Below are 25,822 nucleotides of genomic sequence, written 5' to 3'. Positions count from 1 at the left end.
AGCTTGGGTGTAGCCTGTGCCTGTGGATTGAGATGCCCCTCATGGGGCATGGGAGATGAGGACTAATGAGTGATTGGTTTCAAAACCCATCTCCTAATCTGAGCTAAAATAGGTTAAATACCTTTTGTAGTTCTTTCCTGATTTTTTTTCTCCTCTCTGTTATGGATGCATATTCTTCATATTCCTCTGTATATGTAGGAATATGAAGACTTAGCTTTAGTTATTAGACTCCTTCTTCCCTCTCCTACTGCTGTCTGCACTGGAAGCACCACTGAGAGCAACAGGGAGAAACTGTTTTGTTACTCAAGCCTCCCTTCTAGGAATCTCTCTTTAAGATTGATGACCACCATACTCCAGAAGGGGCTTCAGGGATATTTGTATCTCTCAGAGTATTTTTAAAACTGTGCCAAATATAATGTGGTTTTGGTCCATAAAGTAAGCTCCCACAGTGATATGCCCAAAACTCATCTGATTTGGTCCATACAGCTCAGAACCAAGAAGGGCTTTAGGTTTTAGAAATTCATCTGCTGTTAAAGGGCCCTATTCATGAAATCAGCACATAATTTTTCTCATCATTGAACATCAGTGGAAATATCTGTCACTGTGACACAATAGTTCAGTGAACAGAACTTGCCCAACTCTTTCCTCCTGGAGAAGATAATTTTCAGCCTGTAGTCCACACTGAAATGAGCTGTAAGGTTACATTGTATTTTTCCTACTGAAAACGTGACCTCACTTGAGGGCTTAGCAAAATACAGACCATTCTAAGCACTTGGAGTTCTGCTTGATGTTAGTGAAAATTTTGAGAGCTCATGATCTCTAGAATCAGGTGCCAAGCTTGTGGGATCAAGGTTAAGGCTTGTTAAGGTTTCCCCTTACGTTGTTGGCTAATAAAGAACTGAAGAGAGTTCATGGGAAAGCCAGGACGTAATGTGCGTTGTTAGCCATCAGCACTAGCAGTAAACACAATGCAGAGAAAACAGCTGAAGAGCATTTAACTGTAGGGTGCTGGTGCTTTTCTGACTGTGCCCTTACAGTAACTAAAATATACTGTGATGGTCTTAGCTGCTCCTTGATTTTTCCCTTATTTGCACCCAAAACCAAGATGCATTAGACAGCCCAGTTAACCTTCGCTGCTAGGGGAGAAAACCCAGGGCTGTGTTACTGTGGTAACTGAATCATTTTTCACTTTAAGATGGAGCAGTTCAATGCAATGTATTATGGAACAGCACACTCCGGTCAGGATGAGACATGCAGGATGCCTGACAGCTCAGCGCTTGCTCTGTGAATGAATAGAGAGCTCACAATTAATGCAGCGTTCAGCTTTTAACTTTAATAACCATTGCTATAACTCAACAGGAATGTTTATAAACATCTATTTGGACTGGTTGCCACATAGATATAATTTTCAGTAAATGCCCGACAGGGGTTTTCAGCATTGCTGTTGTTTATTATGTGCATTTCCAAAGATGCTGATCAGGGGGCTGCTGCATAAGGGTGTAAGAACTGAACTAAAATCTCAGCAGAAGAAATTAAGCATGCCTTCCCTGCTCAGATTTCTTACATACACAGAAACAGACACAAGAGTTTTAGGCTGAGAGAATTAGACTCCAGAAGTAAATGGGAAATGAGTGTAGGACTCCTTTAGTGCCTCTAAAATTCCCAACTGTTCTTTATGGGAAAATGGTGGTGTGGAAGACTGGAAAGGGAAATCTTCTCTCTCTTCAGTTGTATATAAACCTAGATATGATATAAAAATGGCTGCAATCCATGCTGGTTTTATTTAATTAGGGGAAGGGTGGTGGTTTTTCTTCTGTTGTGTGGAGAAAATTCTGTATTCTAGGTCATAACAATTGCCTTTTCAGGGTTTTACAAAACAGATAAAATTGAAATGGCTAATGGGAGATAGAGTCATTATTCCTGTTATTACCCGTTTAAGTTCATATTCATGAAAAAAATGTCAAAAAGAAAACTAACAGGCTTATATTCATCCCTCCTGCCAGCCCATGACACAAAAATGGTCTCCCTTTACTAGTTAAGCTCTCCTGTGTGTTTTCCAATGAAGGGGCATTAATCTGGGGCAGTGAATTAAGAGGTTGTGTTTGAAGGGGTGTGAGGTATAGAGATTTCATGATTTTCCCCTGGGGGAATTTTTGTGCATTAACACTGATATAATGGTGCCTGGCTATGACAAAGATGAGCAACTGAGAAATACATGTAATAAATAATGCACATAAACACACAAGATCATTTCTAAGGGAAGTAAAGTGGAAGCCAGCCTTTTTAGCTCACGGCTAATGTGGTGGAATAATAAAACTCCTTCTGAGATGCTGTTGTCTGACTTGACACGCTTTGTTTTTCTCCTTAACAGGGGAAGTGTTCTTGCAGATTAAAGGCCCATTAGAAGACACATATAAAATCTATTGCTATCACCATGATGATGCACACACAATGCTGGAATACTATGAAAAGGATGAAGAACTGAAGCAGCATTTAGGAGACTGTGTACAGTCCTTAAAGTAAGATCTTTTCAAATGATGATTTCCGTCCATAGTCAGTTGCCTGGCAGGGAACATTTTAAATGGATGTAGATGAAAGGTCCCCTGTAAATCCAGAGTTTTATAAGGCTTGCTGGGAGCTCTGGCTTATGCTGTTTTCATGAAAAGATGACAAGCCAGAGGCCATGATTAGATTTCTTTCTCTCTAAGATGGCCAAAAATAGCAAGAGAAAGGTTTCTCTTTCCTTAGTTTCAGTGCCCCATACTGACAAAAAAGAAAATGCTGCATCATATAATGATGGGCTATTGGCAACACCTTTTCCAACTCCCGGGAAACTTGCTGCCCCCTGTCTTCAGCACGTCTGCTCCTTGAATTGGAATAGCCTGTTGTGGAGCTACTCAAGTGCACTGGCAGTTCTGGGCTGCTGCTGCAAGCCCCAGGATCTGGAGCTTCTCTGTAGTTCCCACTCCTCATGATGGGGGTATTTGAGAGGAAACATTGGTGGATCAAGCTGCCAGTTCCCACCAGAGGGAGGTGCTTTGTGCCATTGGTTCCAATGCCAGCCTCTCGGGAAAATGTGTAGAGGACTGGGGATGTTGCCAAATAACAGATCCATCTGTCTTCCAACACAGCTTCCTCCTGCAGCCAGTGGCAAGGACCAGCTCATCCACTCCATGGAGAGCGCTTCTCTTCCCACCCATAAATCCCCTTGCCCCTGTCAGGAGGGAACATGCCACAGATTCAGACCAGAGGTCTGGCTCTAGCTCCGGGAAAGGCCCATGGTGCACACTTGTAGGAGGGATGTAAAGTTACCATAAATAAAGGAGTGTACATCAGCATCAGATATTTCAACCACACCCTAATTTGTGATTGGTCTGTAGAGATCTGTTAAGACTTAGGAGATGGGAAGTATGTCCAAGAGAAATCTGGAAAGAGCGGTGAAGGGAAATATTAATAACATTAAAAGAGAAGTGTTTGCTTTGAAGACAGGTTATGTTGAAAATGAAGCTTATCTTGTGTGACATGTCTGGCTATTAAATATATAGCAAAGTATATGTGCAGGCTTCTGAAGTTTTAGCTACCCTGCAAGCTGAAAGAAATAAATTTTCATATAAACTCAGGCCTTCAGGCTAATGGATGGCCAGGTATTTCCCCTAAGAGGGTGTTTTAGTGCTGATGCCTACAATAATCTTTCCTCACTAATCAAGAGAAGCCACTACTGTTGCTCATTTATCCGTGCTGCTGAGGCAAGGAGACTTGGAAGGAAATAAAGATAAAAAATTACGTCCATGTACATCCTAGGGTGGATGTTGCCACTTAAATTCTAGAACCAGCAAGAAGTGCTCCTTTTCCAAAATCACAGCTGGGCTTTATGAAGAGAAAAGATATTTTGTGCTGAGCCACTGTAGCCTTTGCGAGCAGGAAGTGACAAGGACTTCCTTACAATGAAGCCTTGTTTTGTCTTATTCTTTCCTGATTAGCCTTTAAACAGGAACCAATGATAAAAGCACTGGTGTGTGTATATCATGTTGTGACTTTTCCCAGTGCCTAAAGATTGCAGTCAATTCAACTATTAGAACATTAAAGTGCATGCTGAGATTCAGAACTGTGGTCATCTAAAACTGTTACTACCTATTGGAGAATATTTGCCTTAGGAAGAAAACTATGCAGGATTGTTACCAAATAAGTTATAGGCTGTTTTCCATTGTGAGACATAACAAATGGGGGGACTGGTGCTAACTATCTTTGAAAACTGTTTACTTGTTAAGCATTTTTCTTTTCCTTTGGAAAGAATATTGTTCCACTTAAAAAAATCTTAAATGAGCTGACATTAGTAGGGGCTTCTGTTTCTCTGCCGAGTAATATCTGACATGTAAAAAACAAGTTCTATATCAGGAGCAATTTGAGAGTGGCACTCTGCACATCTGTACAGACAAATCAGATTTAATTAGCTATGTTGAGGTTCCTATTCCTTTTGACTGAAGAGGAAAAAATGCATCCCAAAATGTCAGTGCCTGCATTGGAGACGTGCAAATCCAATTTCCGTAGAGTCCCGTGTTTCAGCAGCAATTATGCAAACTGGGGATATTGTTTGCTAGCCTAGCCAAAGAAATGCAGCTGGTAAAAATGAAAGGATGCTGGCAACTACCTGCTCAGCTTTCAGCCTGAAGTAGCTCGGTCAACTATTACAGGGACAGAGGGACGTGCTAAGCACACAAAATGCTGACAGTGCAGAAGCAATGAAAGCAGCAGCTTCCAGATGCTTAACTAGGCACTGGTGGGCCAGGAGATAAGAGTGCAGGCAATCAAAAAAGTGTGGCTGAGGATGTGATGTCAGGAAAGCATGATGCAGAGATGGAGAAATTGAGTGAATTCATACCATAAGAAAATATTCTATACACATGCTTGCAAACTATAATTTTAAGTCCCTGATGCTTTCAGTGTATGTATCAACACCATCCAACTCCAGAGAGGTTTCAGTTGATGTGTAATCTACAAAAAACTTCACAGCTTCATTGACTCCACACTCTAAAAGGCTGAAATGTATTATTTTTCTTTTAAAAATACATTCCTGTTTAAAGACAGTAGAGAGAAATGTATGTATGGCTTAATGTTACCTACAATTGTTAGCAGAATGATCCAAACTTCCTTCTCTAACAATATGAGGACAAGGTTGGGTCTCACAGCCAAAGCCAGGTTTCTGACAGTCCTTTCTCATTTGGGGCTGTTCATTCAAAAAGTTGTAGGGTCAGATTCACCAGTACCCTCTGGCTGTTTTGTGCAGTTCTGCTGACACATAGCAGCCGTAAACCTAAGTTAACCAGCCAGTCACAGCTTGTCTGTGTCACTGAAGTGTATCTGAGAATCTCCTGATCTGTATAAATCCTTTTAGGAGGAATCTAATGCATGTTTTGTTTTCTTCTCTTTTGCAGAAAGAGATACGAAGAAGAGTAAGTACTATGCCTTTTTTTTTCATGTAAAATAATCTTTAAAGTACCTTTAATTTATCTTTAGTATGTTTAAAGCTGTACGGGTGGAAATTTTAAGAACACAAGCCTTTTGTGTCAGTATAACCTGGGGAATTTTTCAGGATATATGCAGAATGCTCTGAGGTTTGCAGAAGTGTTTGTCAGCAGCATAGTGTCAGTCTTCAAAATCCATTTTCCTGCTACAATTCAGGCAAGCCTTCAGGTAAAGGTATTTCTAAGCTGATAACCCCTTCAGTAGCCCTGTATGAGAAGCCCACCTTATGATCTTCCCCTGACAGTGGCTGGAAGAACATCAGAAAAGAACAAGCTCATTGCAACTTGGCCAGAAAACTCCCCCAGCCACTGATGAATTGTGGTTAAGGGACTTCTGTGCCAAATGTGACATCTTTGAAAAGCTATAAGGGAGAATTTATCACAGCTGCAGTTTCTGGACATCCAGCATGTTGGGTTCATTGAAATGCAGCACTGCCAGTAGTTACCTGCAGTGAGGGGTCAGAGGAGGAGTTGTCTGAACTGAAGAGAAAGATTACAACCCCAGACAAAACGTTAGGACAAAGGAGGAGCAAGTGTGGTCTATACTGACAGGAGAGGAACAGCAGACCTCTATAGTCAGAAAATTTGTTAATCAGTCAGTCAAGTGCATGTTATAACTATGATCTGCATAAAATACACTTTGAAAGACTTGCATGTTGAAACTTTACTTTTAGGGGTTTCAAGTTGTTGTCTGTGATAGGAAATAGTTTTTCTGCATTTTGTTTTCATAAGGAATATTCCTGTGTACTCCTGTCCCACAAGGAGTGGGACTCCAAGAGATACAAAATACCCAGAGGGTCACATATGGTCCTGTGAGACACCAATACATCTGGAAATCACAAGACTTGTGTGTTCTGCCTTGTACAACCCTAATAGATATGAATGTCTGGTTTTCTCCTTCAGTTTCCAGTGTATTGTGGAAGACAACTCACTTTCTGAGTTTAAAAGGACTCTTACAAAGCTGTGTGGAGTGCAATGAGCAGGTTTAGCTGTGGGACCCTCCCTGAGCTTGGCTACCTTACTGGCAGGGCACACAAGGAGTCCCATCACCTGCAAATCAGAGGTTGCAGAGTTGCAACAGCTCTTGGGCAGGACAGCACCCAAAAATCTGATTACTGTTGAACTGGAAAATGCAGCATAACTCCCTCCAAATGCTTTGTGATGTTGCTGCTCCCAGATTGCTTTTCATTCAAGCACGATCAAGAAAACAATTACATAAATACCAGACAGTGCTGCCCTTTGCTAGGAGCTCAATAGGTTAAATTCTGCTTGGCTTAACAACTGTGCAGCCTCAGTGAATTCCCTGGGTTTGCTTGAGAGACTTATGGTGTAGTGAATTATTTGCCCTACACGCCTTGTACTAAAATAAAGCCATGCATAGTAGACCATGAAGCCCAAGATTCTGAATTCTGCTGCAGCTGATTGCTGATTTCAGAACTGGCAGCTGCATATCACAGCCTCAGCCCGGCTGTACCATACTGGCTGTCGTGTTTGCCACTGGACTGAGCTGCCTTGTAGTGAGAGCAAAAAAAGGTGAAACTAAATCCTGCCTCACCTGCCTTTGCCCCACCACTACGGGCTTTTTAAACAAGTAGGAATGTGTCTGTATTAATGACTGTTTTGTCGGGAGGCAGGAGGAGGCTGTGGCATGAAGCTCACTGCAGTTTGCCAGCTGCATTTACTGCAGCGCTATGGTAATAATTTGCTGTGAGATTAGTGGGGTTACATGTGCCTTAGAATACTTGCTAAATTCAAAATAGCATGGGGGGAAGGCTGAAGTAGTATCACAAATGAGTTATCAACTTAATTTTCTGCACAATAGATGCCACGAGGCGTTACTCTCCTGCTTGAGTCGTGTGACAAGGCTGTGTCCTGCCCAGGGGCTGGTGGGTCCTAGCAGGGTGCACTGCAAATGGGACTTGTCCAGGGAGAGTGGCTATCTCAGCTAATCTCGCTGGGGAGAATTAGATGAGTCGAACTTTGTGGCATTTAGTGCCCCAGGGAGTCATTATCTTATAACAAACCTGCTATCTCTCACACCATATTGCAAGACTGTGTCATGCAGATACGAACAGAGGGCTGTTTATCACTCGGGCAGCTGTCCAAAGTGCAACTATATAAAGAGAAGACACTTGAAGATTTTTCCATTCATGAGGCAGCTTTTATAGATTTGCATTCATAGGGCTTTTCAGAGAAAACAATAACAATTTCAGATTTTTTTTTCATTATTGCTGCCAGAAGCTGAAAGAAGGAAAAACAGCTCTCTATTTAATGTAAGATACAGGGAAAATGAGGGGGATTGAAATGATGAGAAGGTTTTGGGACATGAAGAAGCCTTAAAAGGCATCTACTGTTAATTTTTTTTCATGCAGAACTTTTTTACAGATAATGCCTGTTTGAGATGTTTTAAATATGCAGATGTCTCTTCTCAAAGGCATTCAAATTGTTAGTTAATTAGTCAGCAAGTAAGGATTGGCTCTTGTGCTTTTTACACATATAAAAGTAGGAATGAAGGTTTTTTTTTCTTTTACGCTTTCTGTTGCACAAAACAATAGATGTCAGCCTGCAATACCGTGTGGCTGTTCCCTATATTTTGTACTTTCCTTCTACATTGTGTTATTTCATCTTTCCATATACAGAAATCCTTCTTTGTCTACCCTTAACTCTTGCATAGTTAATGTCCAGAAAACCTTTCCTGCTCCAAAAGACCCATTTTGGGCATGCAAATGGAAAGCTTGCTCTGCTTTTTTGCCTTCCACCCAGCAGCTGATGTTTAGTTTCAATGGGGAAGTGCCAGGTAGCTGGTGCTGGAGCTGTGCCTGGTTTGCTGAGGGGTGTGCTGGCATGAGGGGAGGCCATGGACATGAGGTCTGTCCTGCTGCTGGAACCTCAGCAGTGGCTGGCCCTGATCTTGGCCACCTGGTGTTACCCATTCTGGGGAGACCTCATGTTTCTGCCAGCCACATGGAAGGTAATGAAGGCACATGTGGTTCAGTCCTTTCCTGGTTCCTTTGAGGCTGGTGTGACAGCCCACAAACTGCACAGCCTCTCCCATTCCAGCCTGGAGAGTGTAAGCAAAGGTTTTTGTCTGGAGCAGGGCTGGAGCATGAGTTCAGCTGGCTGAGGCCCAAGAGCTCAGGAGTCCCTTCATGGCCTGGGCTATTTGAATGCCTGGGGATGCTGCACTTCTGCCCCTGCCCAGCCAGTGGGGATTGAGCCTAGAGCCACAGAGCATCCCTGTGCCCATGCTGGAAGCTGGGACTGTCCTACTCTAATCCTTCTGCCACCCTGGCCAGTTGTCTGCTTTGCCTTTATGTAGAGGAGTCTGCCAGCAGGCTGGATCAAGGCTGTGTGAATATCCTGTGTGTTCAACATTTTCCCAGGCCAGATTTGGTATCCTTTGGAAGCTGAGCCATCCTTAGAAATAACTGACTGGCAGCCAGCAAAGAAAAACCACAAGTGAAAGGCTGTAACGCTTAAGGGTCACTGTGCCAAGTCAGGGATGTTGTGAGAAGGGATGCACTTGTGAACAGGCATCCCAGTTACTCACAGCATGGAGATGTTGCAATTTTAAGCCTGAGGGCCCAGAGCAGGATGTAACAGCTCTGCTCACATGCATTTCTCAAACTTCCTGTTATTTATTCTTCCACCTACATCTCCCTTCCTGGGTGTTGTGATGTGTGAGTTAAACTGAGTGGGACAGTTTCAGAGCTAAAGTCTAAGTAGTAGTCTCCTAAGTTCTAAAAACAGAAAATTCAGAGACCTGGGTGTATTTCACATTGAGGGGGTGACAGGAAGGTTTCATTTACAACACCCCTGTTCCCTCACAGATGTATCTTATTTTTTTACTTGAGTGGCAATTGCAATTCAAGGAATTTTTAATTTTGTGACAATCATTTTGGTGTAAATTACAGAGGAAAGCCAAATCTAATGGACCTGGGATCTCTGTTGATCAAACCAGTGCAACGGCTGATGAAATATCCCTTGTTACTCCATAAGCTCTTGAACTCAACTCCTGCTTCTCACCCTGACTACGAGGCCCTACAAGATGCCCTTTTTGCTATGAAAAACATTAATGTGAACATCAATGAACTTAAAAGGAGGAAAGATTTAGGTAAGAAAAGAGCACAGTAAGTTCTTTCTTTTAGGTTTGTGCTGGTCATTACAAGATGTGTTTCAGCTCCAGATATTTCACTGCATCAACTTTGGCTGGTGCCGCCCAAGTTGGGTAATATATTGAGTTTCAAGAGGGTAACAGTGCCTTAATGTTCCTTGTCCTCAGCCAACTATCTTACCTGACTGGTAGCTCCAGTATGAAAATAGGGAAAGAATTCATGTTATAGTGTCTGTAATGCGGTTGCAAACATTGATAATAATTAAGATGCAGTAATATCAATATTTTTTTTAGACTTGCCAGGTCGAAGGTCTAACTTCACTCTTCCCAAGGTTAGTGTTGATAATGGGGTTTTCATCCTCTTGAGCATTTTCACACAAGATGACAGCAAATTACATCAAAGTGTGTGCTCTCCAATGTTTTCATATTTGTGTGCCTGTCCCTGTGAAAAGTCCTGTGAATACAGACTGTTGATATAATGAAATTCTCTGTCTGCAGTGATGAAGTATAGGAAGAATGATGATGATGAAACCCTTAAAGAAAAGTTTTCCCGACTGAATATTCACTCAATTAGCAAGAAATCCAAGAGGGTCACCAGCCACCTGAAAATACTGACAAGGGGAGAGCCTCAGGTACTTACTCATCCAACTGCAGATTTGCATTGACAGCTTCAGTTCTGCTTTTGCACTGGATGTTTTTCAAAACATGTTGGAAATGGAGTTTGTGGTGGTGCTTTTCTTCCTGCCTAATTTATAAAGTCATTTTCTGACTGTCACAGAAGACAGGGAAGATCTTTGTGATTGAAGTAGAAAATAATATAAAGTGTTCTCCATCTTTTCCTCTTTTACACAAGAGTTTCTCAAACTTCTGGTCTTCAGCAGAGAGGAACTGAGAGGTAATTTTGTGAAACTCAGCCTGAGGTCAGCGTTTTGCAGATACCCTGGCAATAATTATTGTCGGGGCTGAGAACGTGTTCAGTCCATCTTGCTCATGTTGTAGCATTAAGGTTTGGAATCCACCAAGGAAGATGAGCAATACCTCTAATTAGGAAAGGCCACAGGATTTGCCTCTACATGTGAAAAGACCTGGGATCATCAAAACTACAGAGACAAAGAACTCTGTGATGAGTCAGATGGGTGTTGGGCAGCAAAAGTAAAATGCTCCTTCATAATTTCAAAGTTGTAATTCAAAACCTAGCAGGATAAACGTTTTCAGGAAAGCTTAAATCGAAATCTCAAAGAAAATCAATTACAAATGACCTTGAAAGTGATATCCAGCACACCTCACTGCATGAGATGGCTGATCATACAAGGTCGCTTGCCTTTCTAGATGTGGCTTTACAAGATATATGCCATCTTTTCCTGGTTTGTTTTTATCAGTGTTTCCCCTCTTTCTCTGATTCAAACCACCCACATATTTTTTTTCTGTTTATTTACATACACAGTGGAAATTTTTATATTCAGAATATGACAGACACCAGCAAGGCTATAAAATCTGAGAAAAGGGGAATTAAATTTGATTAAAAGGATATATGATTTTTATTTTCTTTTTTTTCTTTAGAAACTTCTGGTTTATGTTTTTTTGGTTTTGTTTCTAATTAAGCTGAAAACATTTGAGGATCATTTAAGTATCAGAATGCATCTGTTGGAGATTCAGCAGTCTCTCCTGCTCAGTTAGACTGAGAAAGTTCCCAGCTCACGTCTTGGAACACGCCGAGACCCTCACGGCAAAACCACTAAGACGTGATTTGAGATTTCTGAAGCCCCTGCAGGAAAAGACGGGCAGGAATGACCGCGTTTTCAGGGCATGAAGAGGTTTCCCGAGGCCATTCCCGGCTGCCGGCGTTTCCAGAGGAGAGGCTGGCAGGGCTCTGGGATAACAGCTCCATCTACAGCCGGCTTGCGGGAGAGCGCCCCAGCCCCGCGGGAGCGGACACGGCTCCGGGATATCCCCCACCACTCCCGAGTATCCCCCACCACTCCTGGAATATCCCCCACCACTCCCGGAGTATCCCCCACCACTCCCGAGTATCCCCCACCACTCCTGGAATATCCCCCACCACTCCCGGAGTATCCCCCACCACTCCCGAGTATCCCCCACCACTCCCGAGTATTCCCCCACCACTCCCGGAATATCCCCCACCACTCCGAGCATCCCCCACAGCTCCGGAATATCCACCCCCCTTCTCCTCCATCCTTCCCTCAGGCAGGGCAGCAGCACACTGGAAAACGGAAGCGTTTTGTCGGCACACGCCCGTGGGCTCGTCGTAAAGCTCTCAAAAGGATTAAAAATTAAATTCTCTGCCGTGTTGACCCGCGGTTTTGACTTTTCTTGAATTACACCTGGAGCTTGGGAGAATTAGGGGTTGATCTGTGTTTGAAGGGAGGAGTTCAGGGATTTTTCTGGATGTTTCTTTTATTAATCCAGGCTCTTTTGGGCTGCCAAAATAACAGTGCAAATGTCTCTTTTAGGTGAAAGATCAAACTTTTGATAATGAAGAAAAGTTGTTTCAAAGTCTAGAGAAGACTGTGAAATTGTGTGTGAAGAACATTTCGCTCTGCTCACAACATCTCCAGGTAGGTACAGCCTTTTTGCAATATGTGATCACAAACCCTTTCCATAACCAGTGTGACACACATTTCTGCCACTGGTTGGACAACACCAAATTGTAAATAAGCAGGGCTGTCTACATCAGAATATTAAATAAATAAGCTGCGCTGCTACTGCATTACTGAGCCCATGGCAAAGAAGTTTTGAAGCCTACACTTTTGCATTTTTCCCCTGACAGAAGCAGGTTCTGTGGAGACCCACAGGTGCAGAGAAGAAGGTGCTGTCTGGTGGCACAGTCATGACTTTCAATCATGAAGCTGTCACCCCCCACCTGCTGCAGTGGAGGAACACCTACTTCTCATTAAAAATTGAAGAACTGAGCTGCAGCCACATGAATTAAAACGTCCTAAAACATATATATTCTGGATGGAAGGACTCCTTCCTTTTTCCCGTGTTTAGGTTGTGTTGAGGGCTAGCATTAGATGTACAGAGTGCTCGAGTTCTCTAAAATGTCTTTGCTTCAATCAGAGATGAAGGTTGGCTTGTGATTTATCAATCTTCCCCTCCCATGGACTACTTGCCAGCTTTGTAGATGGTATGAGGCCTGTCAAAGTCTAAGTGTTCCCTAACCAGGCAGGGAGGTTGCTTGAGAGATAGGCAAGGTCAATAACCAGCTGGCCAGGGCTTATCACAAGAAAGGCCAGGGAGCTCAGCCAACGAGGGCTGTTGCCTGGAATGGTGATGACAGCTCCTTATCCAAACACTTCATTAAGATTTAAATTCTGAGTGACTGAAATACACCACTGTAGTCCTACTTAGTCCCCCAAAAGATACTTTTGAGGATGCATGGTAAGCTGGCTTCTTGCTGAGGAGTAGCTGACTTCCAGTGGGATATTCATTAGTTTAGGGCATAGTTCTTTCAGTTGAACATCAACAACTTGATTCTTAAGTAGTTTACATTGAAAATAGAGAAAGCACAGGAAAATATTGTCACAGTAAAAAAAATGTCACAATGACGGGAAACTGCACAGCAGCTGCACAGGTGTCAGAAAATATTTCCGATTCCATCAGTATTTTTGCAGTAGCTGCATGAGTGAATGCAACATATTAAAATGGATTGTATTAGTTTCATCTTCCTACCATCTTTTCATTTAGGATTCTATACATCTGGGTGCCCAGAATATAATTTGCCTTCAGGAAATCCTGCAAGATAAAGATGATGAAGTCAATGACTGTTCGGAAAAACAGACCAACACTGCCAATCTATGTGAAGACTTTGTAAGTCAATGCAATGTCCAGTGTTACACAGCTACCTGTATGTCTGAGAAAACAGCTTTATGTGAGGAAGGCTAGGACAGAAAAGAGGAAAAAAACCAGCTTAGGAATCTCATGGGAAAGATAAGTGGGGGGGTTTTGGTTGAATTTCTGTTAGAACTAAGATAAAATACAATATAAATGCAGTGTGTTGTCCTTAGAAGAACTAAAGAAAACTTGTCAAGCTAAATTCCTGGGTTTATAGTAAAATCTTTGTTTTAAATTTTTATCACCTGAACAATCCTGTATTTGTTTCACCTGAACTTCAGAAAAGAGCAGCAGATTGTTGCCTTGCTACTTTTCTTACCAGCACTTGCAGTTTGAGTGACTTTTGTGATTGATACTGTGCTTATATACTGTTAGCTTATGTACTGTACAGCTCACAGATCTGTAAAAATCTTGGATTTATTAGCTGGGAAAAGGCATCTCAGATCATCAAGTCCAGATATTAGGATAGTGCTGTCAAATCCTTCATATAGGGAAACCAGGAAAAGTCCAAATATAGCCCATAGTAATTAATAAAGAAATTTAAAAAACAGTTTTTCAACTAGTCTTCTGCTTCTAGAATTAAAATGAAGTGTAATGCCTGGCTCTCATAAGATATTTAAATGTCTCTTCAAAATGGGACAGGCTGCTTCTTCAAACAGCTGCTCAGGCTGGAAAAATTCAGAGGTGGAGGTTTTCTCACACTTACCTAGTTTAGTGCTGACTCAAATATAGCCCTTCAGTCTTTTCTAAAACACTGAAAGCAGAGTCTGCCAAGAAACAGAAGGCTCTTTGGCAGACTACAACCTCCAGGATAATGACAGGGAAGTAAGATAAAGTATTTATTTTCCTTTGAAATTCTCACATGTGAAAAGGATCTAAAAAAATAATCTCAGTAATCAGAACGATATTTTCAATGTCTTCACAGTGAATGATTGCATAAAGTGCAAAATAACACCTCCCTATCATTGCAGTGGTGAGTGTCCAATATGGAAGCTACCCCCATATTCAGAAACATAAAAGAAAAGTAGAAGTAATTCCACAATATATGAAACAGAAAACTTCCTTTTAGAAATAAAATTTTAACAGCTACTGTTTCATGACCTAGCTACTCTGAAGGTCTGTGTAATTAAAAAAACAACCAACCAACCAACCAACAACTTAATTTTATTTTATTTATTTTAACCGTGGACATTTTAATTAACAATTGCTAATTTATACTTAATATCTGTTTATTTTTGTGGCTTGGATGTACAAGACTACAAGGATTCCCTATCCTATGCATATGGGTTTTTTAAAACATCCTTGGCTTGACATTGCACGATGAGTAGATGTTCTCACTGAACAACCCATAGTGTTCCTCACATGTTTTCCTGAAAGGTTATTATCAAGGGAAATCTCAGCAGTGGGCTCAGGTTAATAGTTTGAGGTTTTTTTCCCCTTTGTGCATTTGTCAATAATGTATACCTTCCTCTCTCATTAGATTTTTTGGAGAATTTTTAAGGCAGAAATTCCCAGTAGCCTCTTTTTCAGAAATCAGGTCCAGCAGTTTGGAAGAATTGTTTTCTTAATGCATTGAAAATCAATTCCACTAAACACAGCCCAGTTTTTCAGGTAGAAATAAAATAGGAGCTATTTAGCCAGTGTACAGCATCTTGGCCTTGGAAAGCAACTCTGGGGCTAAAATGGACCTGTCCTCAACTCTGTTATGTTTTCGGGAATGCAGAGGCAGCTGCTTTTTTATTCTCACATCCAACCCAACAACTTAATTCACGCAGAATGTCCAAGAACTTTAATATGATGATGAATTTCACTCACTACAAGCCTGTGCTGTATTTGAACAAATGACTTACAAAAATAAATTTTATTTCATGCAATATTAATCCCTTGAGACAATTAGAGACTAATGGAAAAGTCTGAGGAAGACTGGTTTTTTACCAGGTGTCTAATTTTGTTGATTACCAGAGATAAAACCAACAAGCATAACCTAATTTAATCAAATCAAGTGATTGTTTGTGTTTGTTTAAACAGGAATTGAGTTACAGCTGTTTCCAGGAGAGGAAAAAAAAAAGAAAAAGAAAAGCAGATTTGAGAGAGTTCAAGGCTGCCACTTAATAAGACCTCATTGGCTTTAGACTGTATATTGGTGTGAGCCTTCCACCTAAGGAAACTCCAGTTTTACTTGACCACTTGACTAGTCCTTGCTGTTTTCTCCAGTGGCAGCTCCCTAGGGGCAGTACCTGAGGCTGCACATAAGCTTCAAAACTTATACCTCTCCCGTTATGGAGGAGATTCTAAGTCATGCTGGACCCTGCTTGAAACTGCCTCTGGCAGCAATGCTTTGTGAAGAGTGATTAACTGCTTGATGGGCTGCCATCAGGCTCAGCCCCTTATGGCATCTGAAGGACTGTGTGAATAAGGTAATGAGTAGGTCTGGTTTATACTTTCCAGATGGCTCAGCTGGACAAGCTTGTCTTGACTCCTCTCTCAGCACTGCAAGCCCTGTTTCCAGGCCCTCAGAAGCTCATCCAGAAGCGCTATGACAAGCTGTTGGACTACAACAGCTGCCTTCAGAGGTCAGCTGGAGAACTGGACCTCGCAAAGAAAGACTATGAGGCTCTAAATGCACAGCTAGTGGAAGAACTTCAGGTATTCAACAGAGAAGCCAAAGAGATTGTATTGAACTGTCTACATTGCTTCATCACCCTCCTCAAGAATATTACATTTGCAGCACTTCAGTCAAACTCTGCTGTCATGGTGCCTGTTCCTGTAAGTACATTAGAAACAGGTGTAGCTCAGCCTTAATTTGCCTTTTTTTCTTTCTGTATGCTTTGGGTAAAATTATATAGGACACATATCTGCAAAGCTACACTGATTTACTGATTTTGTGATTTTGTTTGTTCTGCTGAGCACAATCAGATTTGGTTTTTTTCCCTTTGCAAGATCAGTCAAGATTGAACTCATAGAATCAAAATGGTTTGGTTGGAAGGGACCTTAAAGACCATCTAGTTCAAATTCCCCTATTCCTCTGCCATTAACAGGGACACCTTCCGCTAGACCAGATTGCTTAAAGCTTCATCCATCCTGACCTTTATAGCTTCCAGGAATAAGGAACCCACAGCTTCCTTGCAGAAGCCGTTTCAGTGCCTCAGCAGGGTCACAGTAAACTAATGTAAATCTGTCTTCTTTCAATTTAAAGCCATTCCCCCTTGTCCTGTCACTACATGCCCTTATAAAATGTCCCTCTCCAGCTTTCCTGTAGGCCCCCTTCAGATAATGAAGGCCACAGTAAGGTTACTCTGGAGTGAGTTTTGAGAAACGTGTGTTCTGAACTTTTGTCAGACCTGGGCTTTTCATCGAGTATGATCCTAATGGAACTGTTCCCACTGTTGCAGTAGTAATGGCAAGAATATTACAGGAAAGCAAAAAGAAAGCAGTTGCTAGCATTTCTTAGCATGTACCCTGACAAGCCCAGAAAACACAGGAAAGTATAAGAAAGTACATGAACACCTCCTTTGCTGCTAGACCTGCAGATTCACAGATGACTGCAAAAGAAAAACAAGTTAGGAGATCCAATTAAATAAATTTTATGAAAATCAAGTTGCTTTAAAACCCAAATATGATTCAGAAACTCCTGCAGATATCTATTGGCAGTAATGAATAGCCTTGCCTGGAGGACTTGAACCCCCTGAGAAACATGTCTGCAACAATGCCTTCCACACATACAAATCCACTCACCCAAACAGAAGCAAGGCTGCTTGGGAAACACACTCTATCTAGTAAGGCAATTCTGGAGTATTCCTTTCCATCAAGGCTGGAACAGAGCACATTATAGTAAGGGGCAGCTGAAAAATTAAGCAATTAAACAAGGTCAGGATCAAAACATAGAACTATGGTGTTTAACGAAGGCTCTTTCTGCATGAAGAAATTTCATCCCTGCAATTTGATGTTTTCATGTCTTGAAAGCTGTTGTATTGGGCATTGTTTTTTCTGGAGGGTCTGGCTACAAAATTACCTTCTTTTTCTTTTTTTCCTGTTTACATCAGCAAATGCATTTGGTATTAGGCATAGACGAAAAGCACTTATCCAGTGCCACAGACAGAGACTTAGTTACCCAACAATTTTTCACCTGTTGGCAGCTCTCAGTTGCACAAATACACAGCTGTGGAGTAAACTACTCCAAGCCTTGCAGCACATTGGCCACTCTGATAGCTGCTGAGATGCCCATTTGCATGTGAAAGCAGGTGGCTCAGTAGCATAAATGCAAGGCTCTTAATTTTCATCACCATTTAGAATATTTTTAATGATTTAACTTCAGTTGCTATGTCTTTTAACTGTAATATCCTCTATTAGAAACTTTCTTTAAGCAAAGACCTTTCTTCTCCTTGCATCTTGTATGTAGAGTGTACTGCTTATGGGCTCTGCAGAAAATGGGCATAACTTGTCAGGTTTCCTGACTCCTAGCATTCAGTCAATTAAATTGAATCTGCTCTCTCTCCAATTTCCCTACCATTTTGTACATGAGATCTAACCCACATTTGTGTTTGCAGCTGTCCTCCTCAAGCATCTGTGAAGTGCAGAATCAATTGATAGAGGAGGTTCACAAACTGAATTTTGTAAAAGAAAACAGTAGTGTAACCTTTATTGAGAGAAAATTGAGCTTGGAAAAAAAGAAACCTGTTCCTTCTCCGGTGAGTACCATACATCCAAATTGTGTATGAAGCATCCTCTTTCAATCACTTTTGGAACAAATCCATTTTTATGTTACCTAAAAGTTTGGGCTTTGTCTCTTCACTGTGACTCTGAATCAAGTTGTTGGAGTGAAGTTTTCATTGACCAGTAACTTCTGAAGATTTTTCACATTTTTTCATGTTAATATCTTGAAAATCCACTTCAAATTACCTCTGACTGCCCTTAGGCTTTTAAGCACATTAGGTAAGGCTAAGGTATATGTAAACTTTGGTAACTTCTTTTGTTAAATACTTATAGTGCACCTTAGTTTTCTAATTCAGAAGATTTATTTTCCTTGTGTTCAGCTGTGGTTATGTGTACTGGTGTTTACACATATATGGACAAACATACACCCTCACAGCAGAAGATTCAGAAAATCCACCGGGAAATCTGTGTTTCCAATCTTATCAGATGTCTCTGAAGGTTTTAGGAGTTTAGTTTACAGTAAAATAAGGACTTGGGGGTAGGTTTACAGGAGAAGCTGGGGCAATTGTAGAATTCCTTTCAGCATCAGTGAAGGCACAGGTGCTCTTGCTTCTGTGGTCTGTTAAGATCCCACTGATGTGCAGCACCCGCCTCCCTGCCCTCTAACCAAACCCTGAAATGAATATACGCCCAGCAGTTAAATGAGGGCCCTTACCCTCATTTAGAGAGGTAATTTCACAGAAAAAGCTGCCAGTTTCGGTACCACTGGGTTTTTTTTGCCTAATGCCTTATCGTGCAAGTTGTTATGTGGCATTAGCACGCCTCAGCCCATTTTTGGATTATGCTTTTTTGTGATATTACATAGGAATACCTTTGTATGGCTACTGAAAAGCAATTAAGCAGGAGACAGTTCATATAAAGAACACCACCTCTCTGAGAGCAGAGGACAGACTAAGAGGTCTTTAATTAGTGAAATTCCTACATTTCTTTAAAATCTGACCTTTATTGCTCACCTGTTAATATAGCAGTGGTACAGGTTCTTGCTGCATATGCAGAGGAGATTTGGTCCCCGTGTAAGTAACTCCTTGGTCTGTGTGTAAAAGCACCGGGTCAGTTGCCACATGCAGCAGATACAGATACACGTACACAGATTTTAATCTGGAAATGGCCCCAGCATTAGTGAGGAGGAATATCACTTGTTTGTTTTCAGCTGGAGTCCCCACACCAAACAGAGGATGACAGGGCCAAGCTGTTGTCCACGTACAGCACCGAGTCGCTGTACCAGGCTAAGCGCAAGTGCAACGCCGCGCAGGAATTCGACATTGACTTGCATGAAGGAGAGCTGGTGGCTGTTGTGGAACAAAAGGACCCCTTTGGAAGCACAAGCAGATGGCTTGTTGACACAGGAAGTAAGTTCTCTGTGCAAATATCCCAATAACAGCTTCCCTTTGGGATATTAATTTCTTTTAATTCTGGCCCAATCTGTTTGCCTCTGTCATGCTGACAGCTGCATAAAATGGTTGGTTTTGAAATTATTTTAGCAGTATTTCCTGTTTATTTATTTTCTGTCTCTTTATTCTGGTTTCTAGTCCTCACAGGGTATGTGTACTCCTCCTTCCTGAGGCCTTACAATCCAGCCAAAGCGCAGAAGGCTGTAGCAGAAAATGGCTTTGGTGATGATGATTTTGATGACATCAGCCTCTTTGTCTCTTCACGGCCCCCTACTGACAGCAGCACCAAAAGTCCAGGGTACAAGAACAGTGACAGCAGCTCACCTTTTCCTTTCTGTGAAAATCCTGCAATTAATTGCACGGGGACTGGTGCTCTTCAGGGTATGGATGATCAGCATGTAAGTATGATACACACTGTGCCTGACTTCTTGTTGTTCCTATTTAAAGTCTAAAATTACACTGTTAGTAATTTAAATGGTTTCCTTTCACATCAGAGAAGAGTGGCACTAATCTGTCAGTGTTACATAAGAATTCATTATTCTCTGTTCTTAAATAGCTGTGAGCTAGGAAAAGAGCATCAGTCAAACAGTGAATTGCATTCCTGTGTCACAGAAAACACACTTGCACACATGCCCACCCCACGTATACCTCAAGTTTCTCATATGGAGCAGGAACTTGTAAAGTACCTCAGTTTCAGGGATTTTTCAACTTACTGTTGACAAGAAAGCTGATCAGCAAGGCACAGAAGTGACCCATGTGCCACATTTGAGTTCAGGTTCTCTAAGAAAGGTGATTGTCCACCAGGAAGCCTTGCTGAAAAATTCTTCTTCCATTCTATGGAACTTGAGCTGAAAATCTTACTAGTACTGTAAGGTGATGAGGCCTTGGAGCTTGGTTTGTTTGTTATGTGGAACTCCCCAGATGCTTCAATTTTGCTTTATATTTTGACCCTGTCTATAAATTGCAGGCCATGTAGTTGAACGTTGGTTTGTACATGTTATTGCTTGTTTTCTGTATAGGGAACTCCTACTGATACACAGCTACATAGTAACATGTGGCTATGCTTTTTAGTTCTGATTTTTGTTTATGTGGCTTTCTTTTTTCAGATCTTCTATGCTGTTTATGCATTTCAAGCTAGAAGTGATCAAGAACTCAGCCTTCAGGAGTACCAGAGGGTGAGGATACTTCGCTTTTCCGACCTGAGTGGCAATAAGGAATGGTGGCTAGCTGAAGCAAAAGGTCAGAAGGGATATGTACCATCTAATTATCTAGGGAAGATGACATATGCTTAGGAGGGGAAGGGCCTGTTGAGCCAGATTCTCTGAAGCAGACGGAATAATCATCTGTTAGGTTTGCTTGCAAGCAAAGCAAGTCACAAGTGATGACAGAAGCAATGGTATCCAGCACTCAAATGATACTGAGAACCTCCATTCTCCAAAAGCGATCACCTTGTCAAGACCTGAGGGAGGAAACATTTAACAGGAAGACTGATTCTGATTAACATGCTGAAGAGCTTGCTTTTCTATTACCCCATAATTTTCTCTTTTGCGAAAGCGTCATACATCAAGACTCAACCTACAAATACAAATCACAGATGAAATTACATTTTTCTTCCATGATATTTAGCAAATAATATTCAAGACAAAGAGAATTGGCCTTGAAAAAGGACAAATTCAGTCATCAGGGATACTGTAGGCTGAGTTGTTCCTGAACTGTTTTCTCAGTGAACACAGTCACATCTTAAAACGAGCTTTTTTGATTGTCTGCTTTTATCCTCAGCTGCTTTTGTGAAGAACCTTTTTTCTCAATGGAGATTATTGGATTGGGAAAAGAAAAAGGGACTCATTTTTAAGGAAACATTTCAACTTAAAACATACCAGGTGTGGTGGTACCAGTGACTAGTCCCAGGGAAGAAAGTATGTGTAGTTAAATATGGAAATGCAGGAAGGAAAAGAGGGGACACTAGAACCAGGTACTGTGACATAAAGGAGTTATAATTTTCAAATTAATTACACAACTGCTTCATATGGCAGAAACAGTTTGTAGCAATATGGAAGTGCCCCAGGTTTGAAATCCACGTATGTCTCCACACTAACTGCTTTAGTGCAAGATCTGTATAGTGAAATGAAACCTGTGTTATTAGTCTTGGGAAATTTACTGGTTAAAAAAAAGAATAAAAGGAAAAAAAGAAGAATGTCAAGTGGTGCCTTTCAATGACTATTTAGTGCCTCTCTTATTCCCTAAGTCAGATGCAGGGATCATAATATGTAGTGAATAAGTTTCTTTAGGTGCACTTACTGATGTGATTCCTAGGTCAGGCTGGTACCCTGCACTTAAGATAGATTGAATGGTCGCAGCAAACAGAAAACACCCCCTGGTGATTCTCACTGGTATCTAAGTGCTTGTCACAAGGTATTTCACCACAGCAATGCTGAGGTCCTCTAGTGATTAACGAAGACCTGGTGCAAAGTACTGCAAAGTACTGCAAGTACTGCCTGCTGCAAATAGTGTAATTGAAAGTCAACTCCTGTCAGGTATTTTCTGTATTGCATAATTGCTTGTACTGATGACTAAAATGACAAGACTGTTAAAATCAAGGGTGGGGGGCAGGTAGTGTTGCTGATCGAGAGTATAAGGAAATTGTTTTGAAGGTTTTGTCTTGAGTTTCTAGTTCCCATAGTTTGAAGAGTGGGGTTTGAAGATGAAATGGTTCAAAATGCTTACTGAGATGTAATAGAAAATAACCTGTCAGCAAAGAAAGGCTGAGAAAAATTAGGGCAGTTGCTACACACAATAGTTTCTTCCATGCTAATGAACCTGGTTTCAGTTTCTTTAATGTCCTTAATTTTCAGATTATTTTCATAGAAGGGTAGAAAAAGCTGTCATTCGTGCTCAGAGACTGAATGCAGGAGATCACAGAGATTAAACCTGAAATTTGTGCTGGATTAAATCATATGACAGAGAAACTTTTAGAGTTCTCAGAGATAGATATCCAGAATCTGGTGTGGGAATCTCTGTGAACTACTGCTATCCAGTGAGCATTATTTTGCCTTATTGTACAGCACCTCAGGCACTTATATCTTGCTGTCCCCATAGCAAGCAAAAAGGGTTCCCAATCATGTTATGAATGGATTTAGCTGCTTTTAGGAAAGCTTCACCTTTAGTTAAATGAGGAAAATAAAGTCCAGAGGGAGTATCAGCTTGGAAGAAAGGGCTGAAATACTCACCCCTACCCTTTTACTGCTTTGGCTTTTATATTTTGAGATTATGGGGAAGATACAGAAAAGAAGGTTTTCAGCTCTGTCTCACAATTTAGAATATTTTATTTGGAGATGATCTATACTTTGCAATGGTTGAAACAGTTTTAGAAATGACTGAATTGTACTTAATAGGCTTAATGCAGTCATGTAAGCACAATGATGAAGTTTTGTATTTCAGACAGGGAAATTAATTAAGGGAAAGAGTCAGGAAAAAAGATTTCTGATGTCTTAGTGTTGAGAGCTCAGTTTGAGTCACAGGGAGAGCTCTGATTTTGAGTGTTAGGTACATTCCTAATGAAAAATCAAACTCTATGAAGGTGTCTCAAAGTGTACTCGAATGCTGCTCTCCAAAATATTTGCTAGGTATCCTGATCCAGAAGCAATAAGGAAGGAAGGATGAATATACTGGAGTTGACCACCTAAATTTCATTGAATCTCTGGGGGACCAGGGAACTCCTAGTAGGCCAAATGAAAATCCCAGTGTAGGATTAGGACCCATAGTAATTTTTATATTGTGGGATAATTGTATGACTTTATTATAGTCTCATAACTTGGGATCCAGTAAAAGTATGTAATTAGGTACCCAGGTGGACTGGCTTACTCCATTTCAGAAATTCAAATTTAGCCATTATCATTTGATATTATGAATATATCACAAACTTTTACTTTTGTTTAAAACAGATGAATGCAAACAGCAATTGCAGAAAATTAAGAGATGCTCCTCGAATCTAAAGCCTTCCAAAATAAAGAGATTTACAACAATTCATACAAGACTTGCTCAGTCACATTTTTGTTAAGACATTGCTTTAAATACTAGAAACTGAGTTGTGTTAGGGCTCTAGAAATTTCTAAGAATATGCAATGGTTTTGCCACTGGATTTTTTTAAGGTAGGGAAGGTTACAGTATTCTAAGAGCTTTCTTATTCTCATTAATGACAAAACTGATTTACTTTGATCGAAGCAGGGATTGGCTGCAGTTTACTGGATTGATCTTGCATTTGTTCAAATGTGTGTTTTAATTAAGCTGTTGCAATAATAAATATGTACAAGTACTCCAAGATTAGGACCACTCAAACTGAAGTGCTTCTCCATTGAGGGAATATTTTTACGTGTTGCCATTAATAACCTGGAACCCAGAAAATGTCCAAGTCAGTACATAGCACAATCCTAGTCTCTGACCTCTGACACCTCTGTGCTTCACCATCTTCCCTTTGGCTGGATGGTGCTTGTGATCTTTGAGCAGAGGTTCAGCTTTTCAATGCAAACACAGATTGAAGAATTATTCCTTCTGACTTTTCATCTTTGGAAGCTTCACTGAGTAATTACCTCCTTCAAACACTGAAGTATACTTTTGTTGTCATTTTAAGATAGCTTTAAAAATGAAGATAGATGAAGTGGACCTGCCACCTGCAGTAGGAAACACAGCCATGATAATCCTTGTTCCCATAGATCTGTTACTGATAATTCCTATTACAATATTGTTTGTTCAGAAATAGTAAAAAAACCAAATCTTCTTTTAAATTATTGTAATAATAAAAATCTATTTTTGTAAAGATGTTTCTTCTTATTTTTTAAACATGATAATTTCCAGAAGTAAAGAGCTTTATATGCTACCTAAGATCTGCCTGCAAAGTTAGCAGAGGAAATAGTTGCTTCAGATAAAATGCTGCATTTCCAGGATGCATGCTAGCTTATTGATCAATACATTCGAACTTTTCAAGCACTATCAAAAATACTAAGTAAATTTAAAAATACACTTCAACGTTCCAGATGTCAGCATAGCTCTGTTCTTTTTCAGCTGCTCCCGAGACTCTGACCATTATGAGCTGTAGTAGATAAAAGTTTGTAAATCACAGAGCCTTGTATTAGACCTTTCCTTTTAGACTCAGGTATCATCAGCATTCCCCAGTCCAGCCAGAAGGAGCACTCATGGAACCACAGTAACCTATCATTTCACATTACTGAGGGTATCAGAAGTTGGGCATCTATGAAAAAAGCATCATATTTAAGTAGAAGTAAAATACTACCACACCAATTTCTAAAACATTTAAGAGAAGTCAGGTAGCAATTTTTATAGTAAATCACAGAGAAATTTGGTTTGGGGATAAAAGAATCATAGGGCTATTTTCCAGTTATTTTTACTAAATAGGAGGCATGCTTCTCAAATTTCAGATGGGCACTCCTTCTTCCTGCCCTACACCACATTTCTCAACCTGACAGACGACTTCAGTCAAGCAAGCCTGTAGAACAGACTGCTTTTCTGAAAATACAGTTGTTAATTCCATCCTAGCTATAACATCAAAAGCAGAAAGCAACTGTTATCTTCAATCTTCTTGATTTTACAGCAGTGCCTATCTAACATAGTCAAGCTAAACACTTGATTTAAAAGACCTGGTCTGTGCTATAAATCCTTTCTGATATAATACTTCAAAGAATCACAATCCTAACTGACATTTTTATACCAACAGAAGAAGACTTTGTATTTCATTTAGGCAGCTGGGAAAGTTACAGTGGAAGAAAGTCTTTTGCTGATGCAAACTACACCTGTATTGCAGATTTTGCTAATGCAATGCTATCGATGAGTGCAGCCAGACTTGGCCTTATTAGAGGCAAAAAAGAGGCACGCACAAAAAGGCACAGCATCACTTATTTCATGCTGAATGGAGGGATCCTACAGTCAATCCAGGCCAGAGTTATACATGCAAAGACATCAGGGCACACTTAAATCAGGTCTCAGGAGTACTCTAAATGGCAGTAGCTACCACAATTTAAAAACAAGGATCATTCTTTTTCTGCCTGCGTTCACCCCATTGGTGGTACCTAAAGTAATCAGCACAGTGGAGATGGAAGCTCCTGCACTCTCACAGGCAAAGCTGTATGTCTGTTCAGAGGCAAGATGGAGGCAGCTAGCACCTTGAACACTCCTCTGGGAGCAGGTTTTACTACTGGAATGAAAACCTCATATAGGAG

The 25,822-nt window shown here is 40.8% G+C and overlaps 1 protein-coding gene across 1 annotated transcript in view; it reads left to right on the top strand.

Annotated features, from left to right (window-relative positions):
- The window catches only part of ARHGEF38 (Rho guanine nucleotide exchange factor 38), a 39,677-nt gene extending 15,272 nt beyond the window's left edge, over window positions 1–24,405 (top strand). The window contains exons 4-14 of the mRNA XM_014878315.2: window positions 2,372–2,519; window positions 5,433–5,450; window positions 9,437–9,636; window positions 10,135–10,268; window positions 12,108–12,212; window positions 13,342–13,464; window positions 15,937–16,254; window positions 18,036–18,176; window positions 19,352–19,550; window positions 19,731–19,990; window positions 20,699–24,405. Coding sequence (XP_014733801.1) covers window positions 2,372–2,519; window positions 5,433–5,450; window positions 9,437–9,636; window positions 10,135–10,268; window positions 12,108–12,212; window positions 13,342–13,464; window positions 15,937–16,254; window positions 18,036–18,176; window positions 19,352–19,550; window positions 19,731–19,990; window positions 20,699–20,884 — 1,832 coding nt within the window. The 3' untranslated portion in view covers window positions 20,885–24,405. The remainder of the gene's footprint in view (window positions 1–2,371; window positions 2,520–5,432; window positions 5,451–9,436; window positions 9,637–10,134; window positions 10,269–12,107; window positions 12,213–13,341; window positions 13,465–15,936; window positions 16,255–18,035; window positions 18,177–19,351; window positions 19,551–19,730; window positions 19,991–20,698) is intronic.
- Window positions 24,406–25,822: the final 1,417 nt, after the last annotated feature.

This window comes from Sturnus vulgaris, chromosome 4 (genome assembly GCF_052056855.1).
Source record: "Sturnus vulgaris isolate bStuVul1 chromosome 4, bStuVul1.hap1, whole genome shotgun sequence".
Taxonomy (NCBI): Eukaryota; Metazoa; Chordata; class Aves; order Passeriformes; family Sturnidae; genus Sturnus; species Sturnus vulgaris.
Note: the sequence above shows the minus strand (reverse complement) of the source record. Positions and strands in the feature narration are given on the sequence as shown.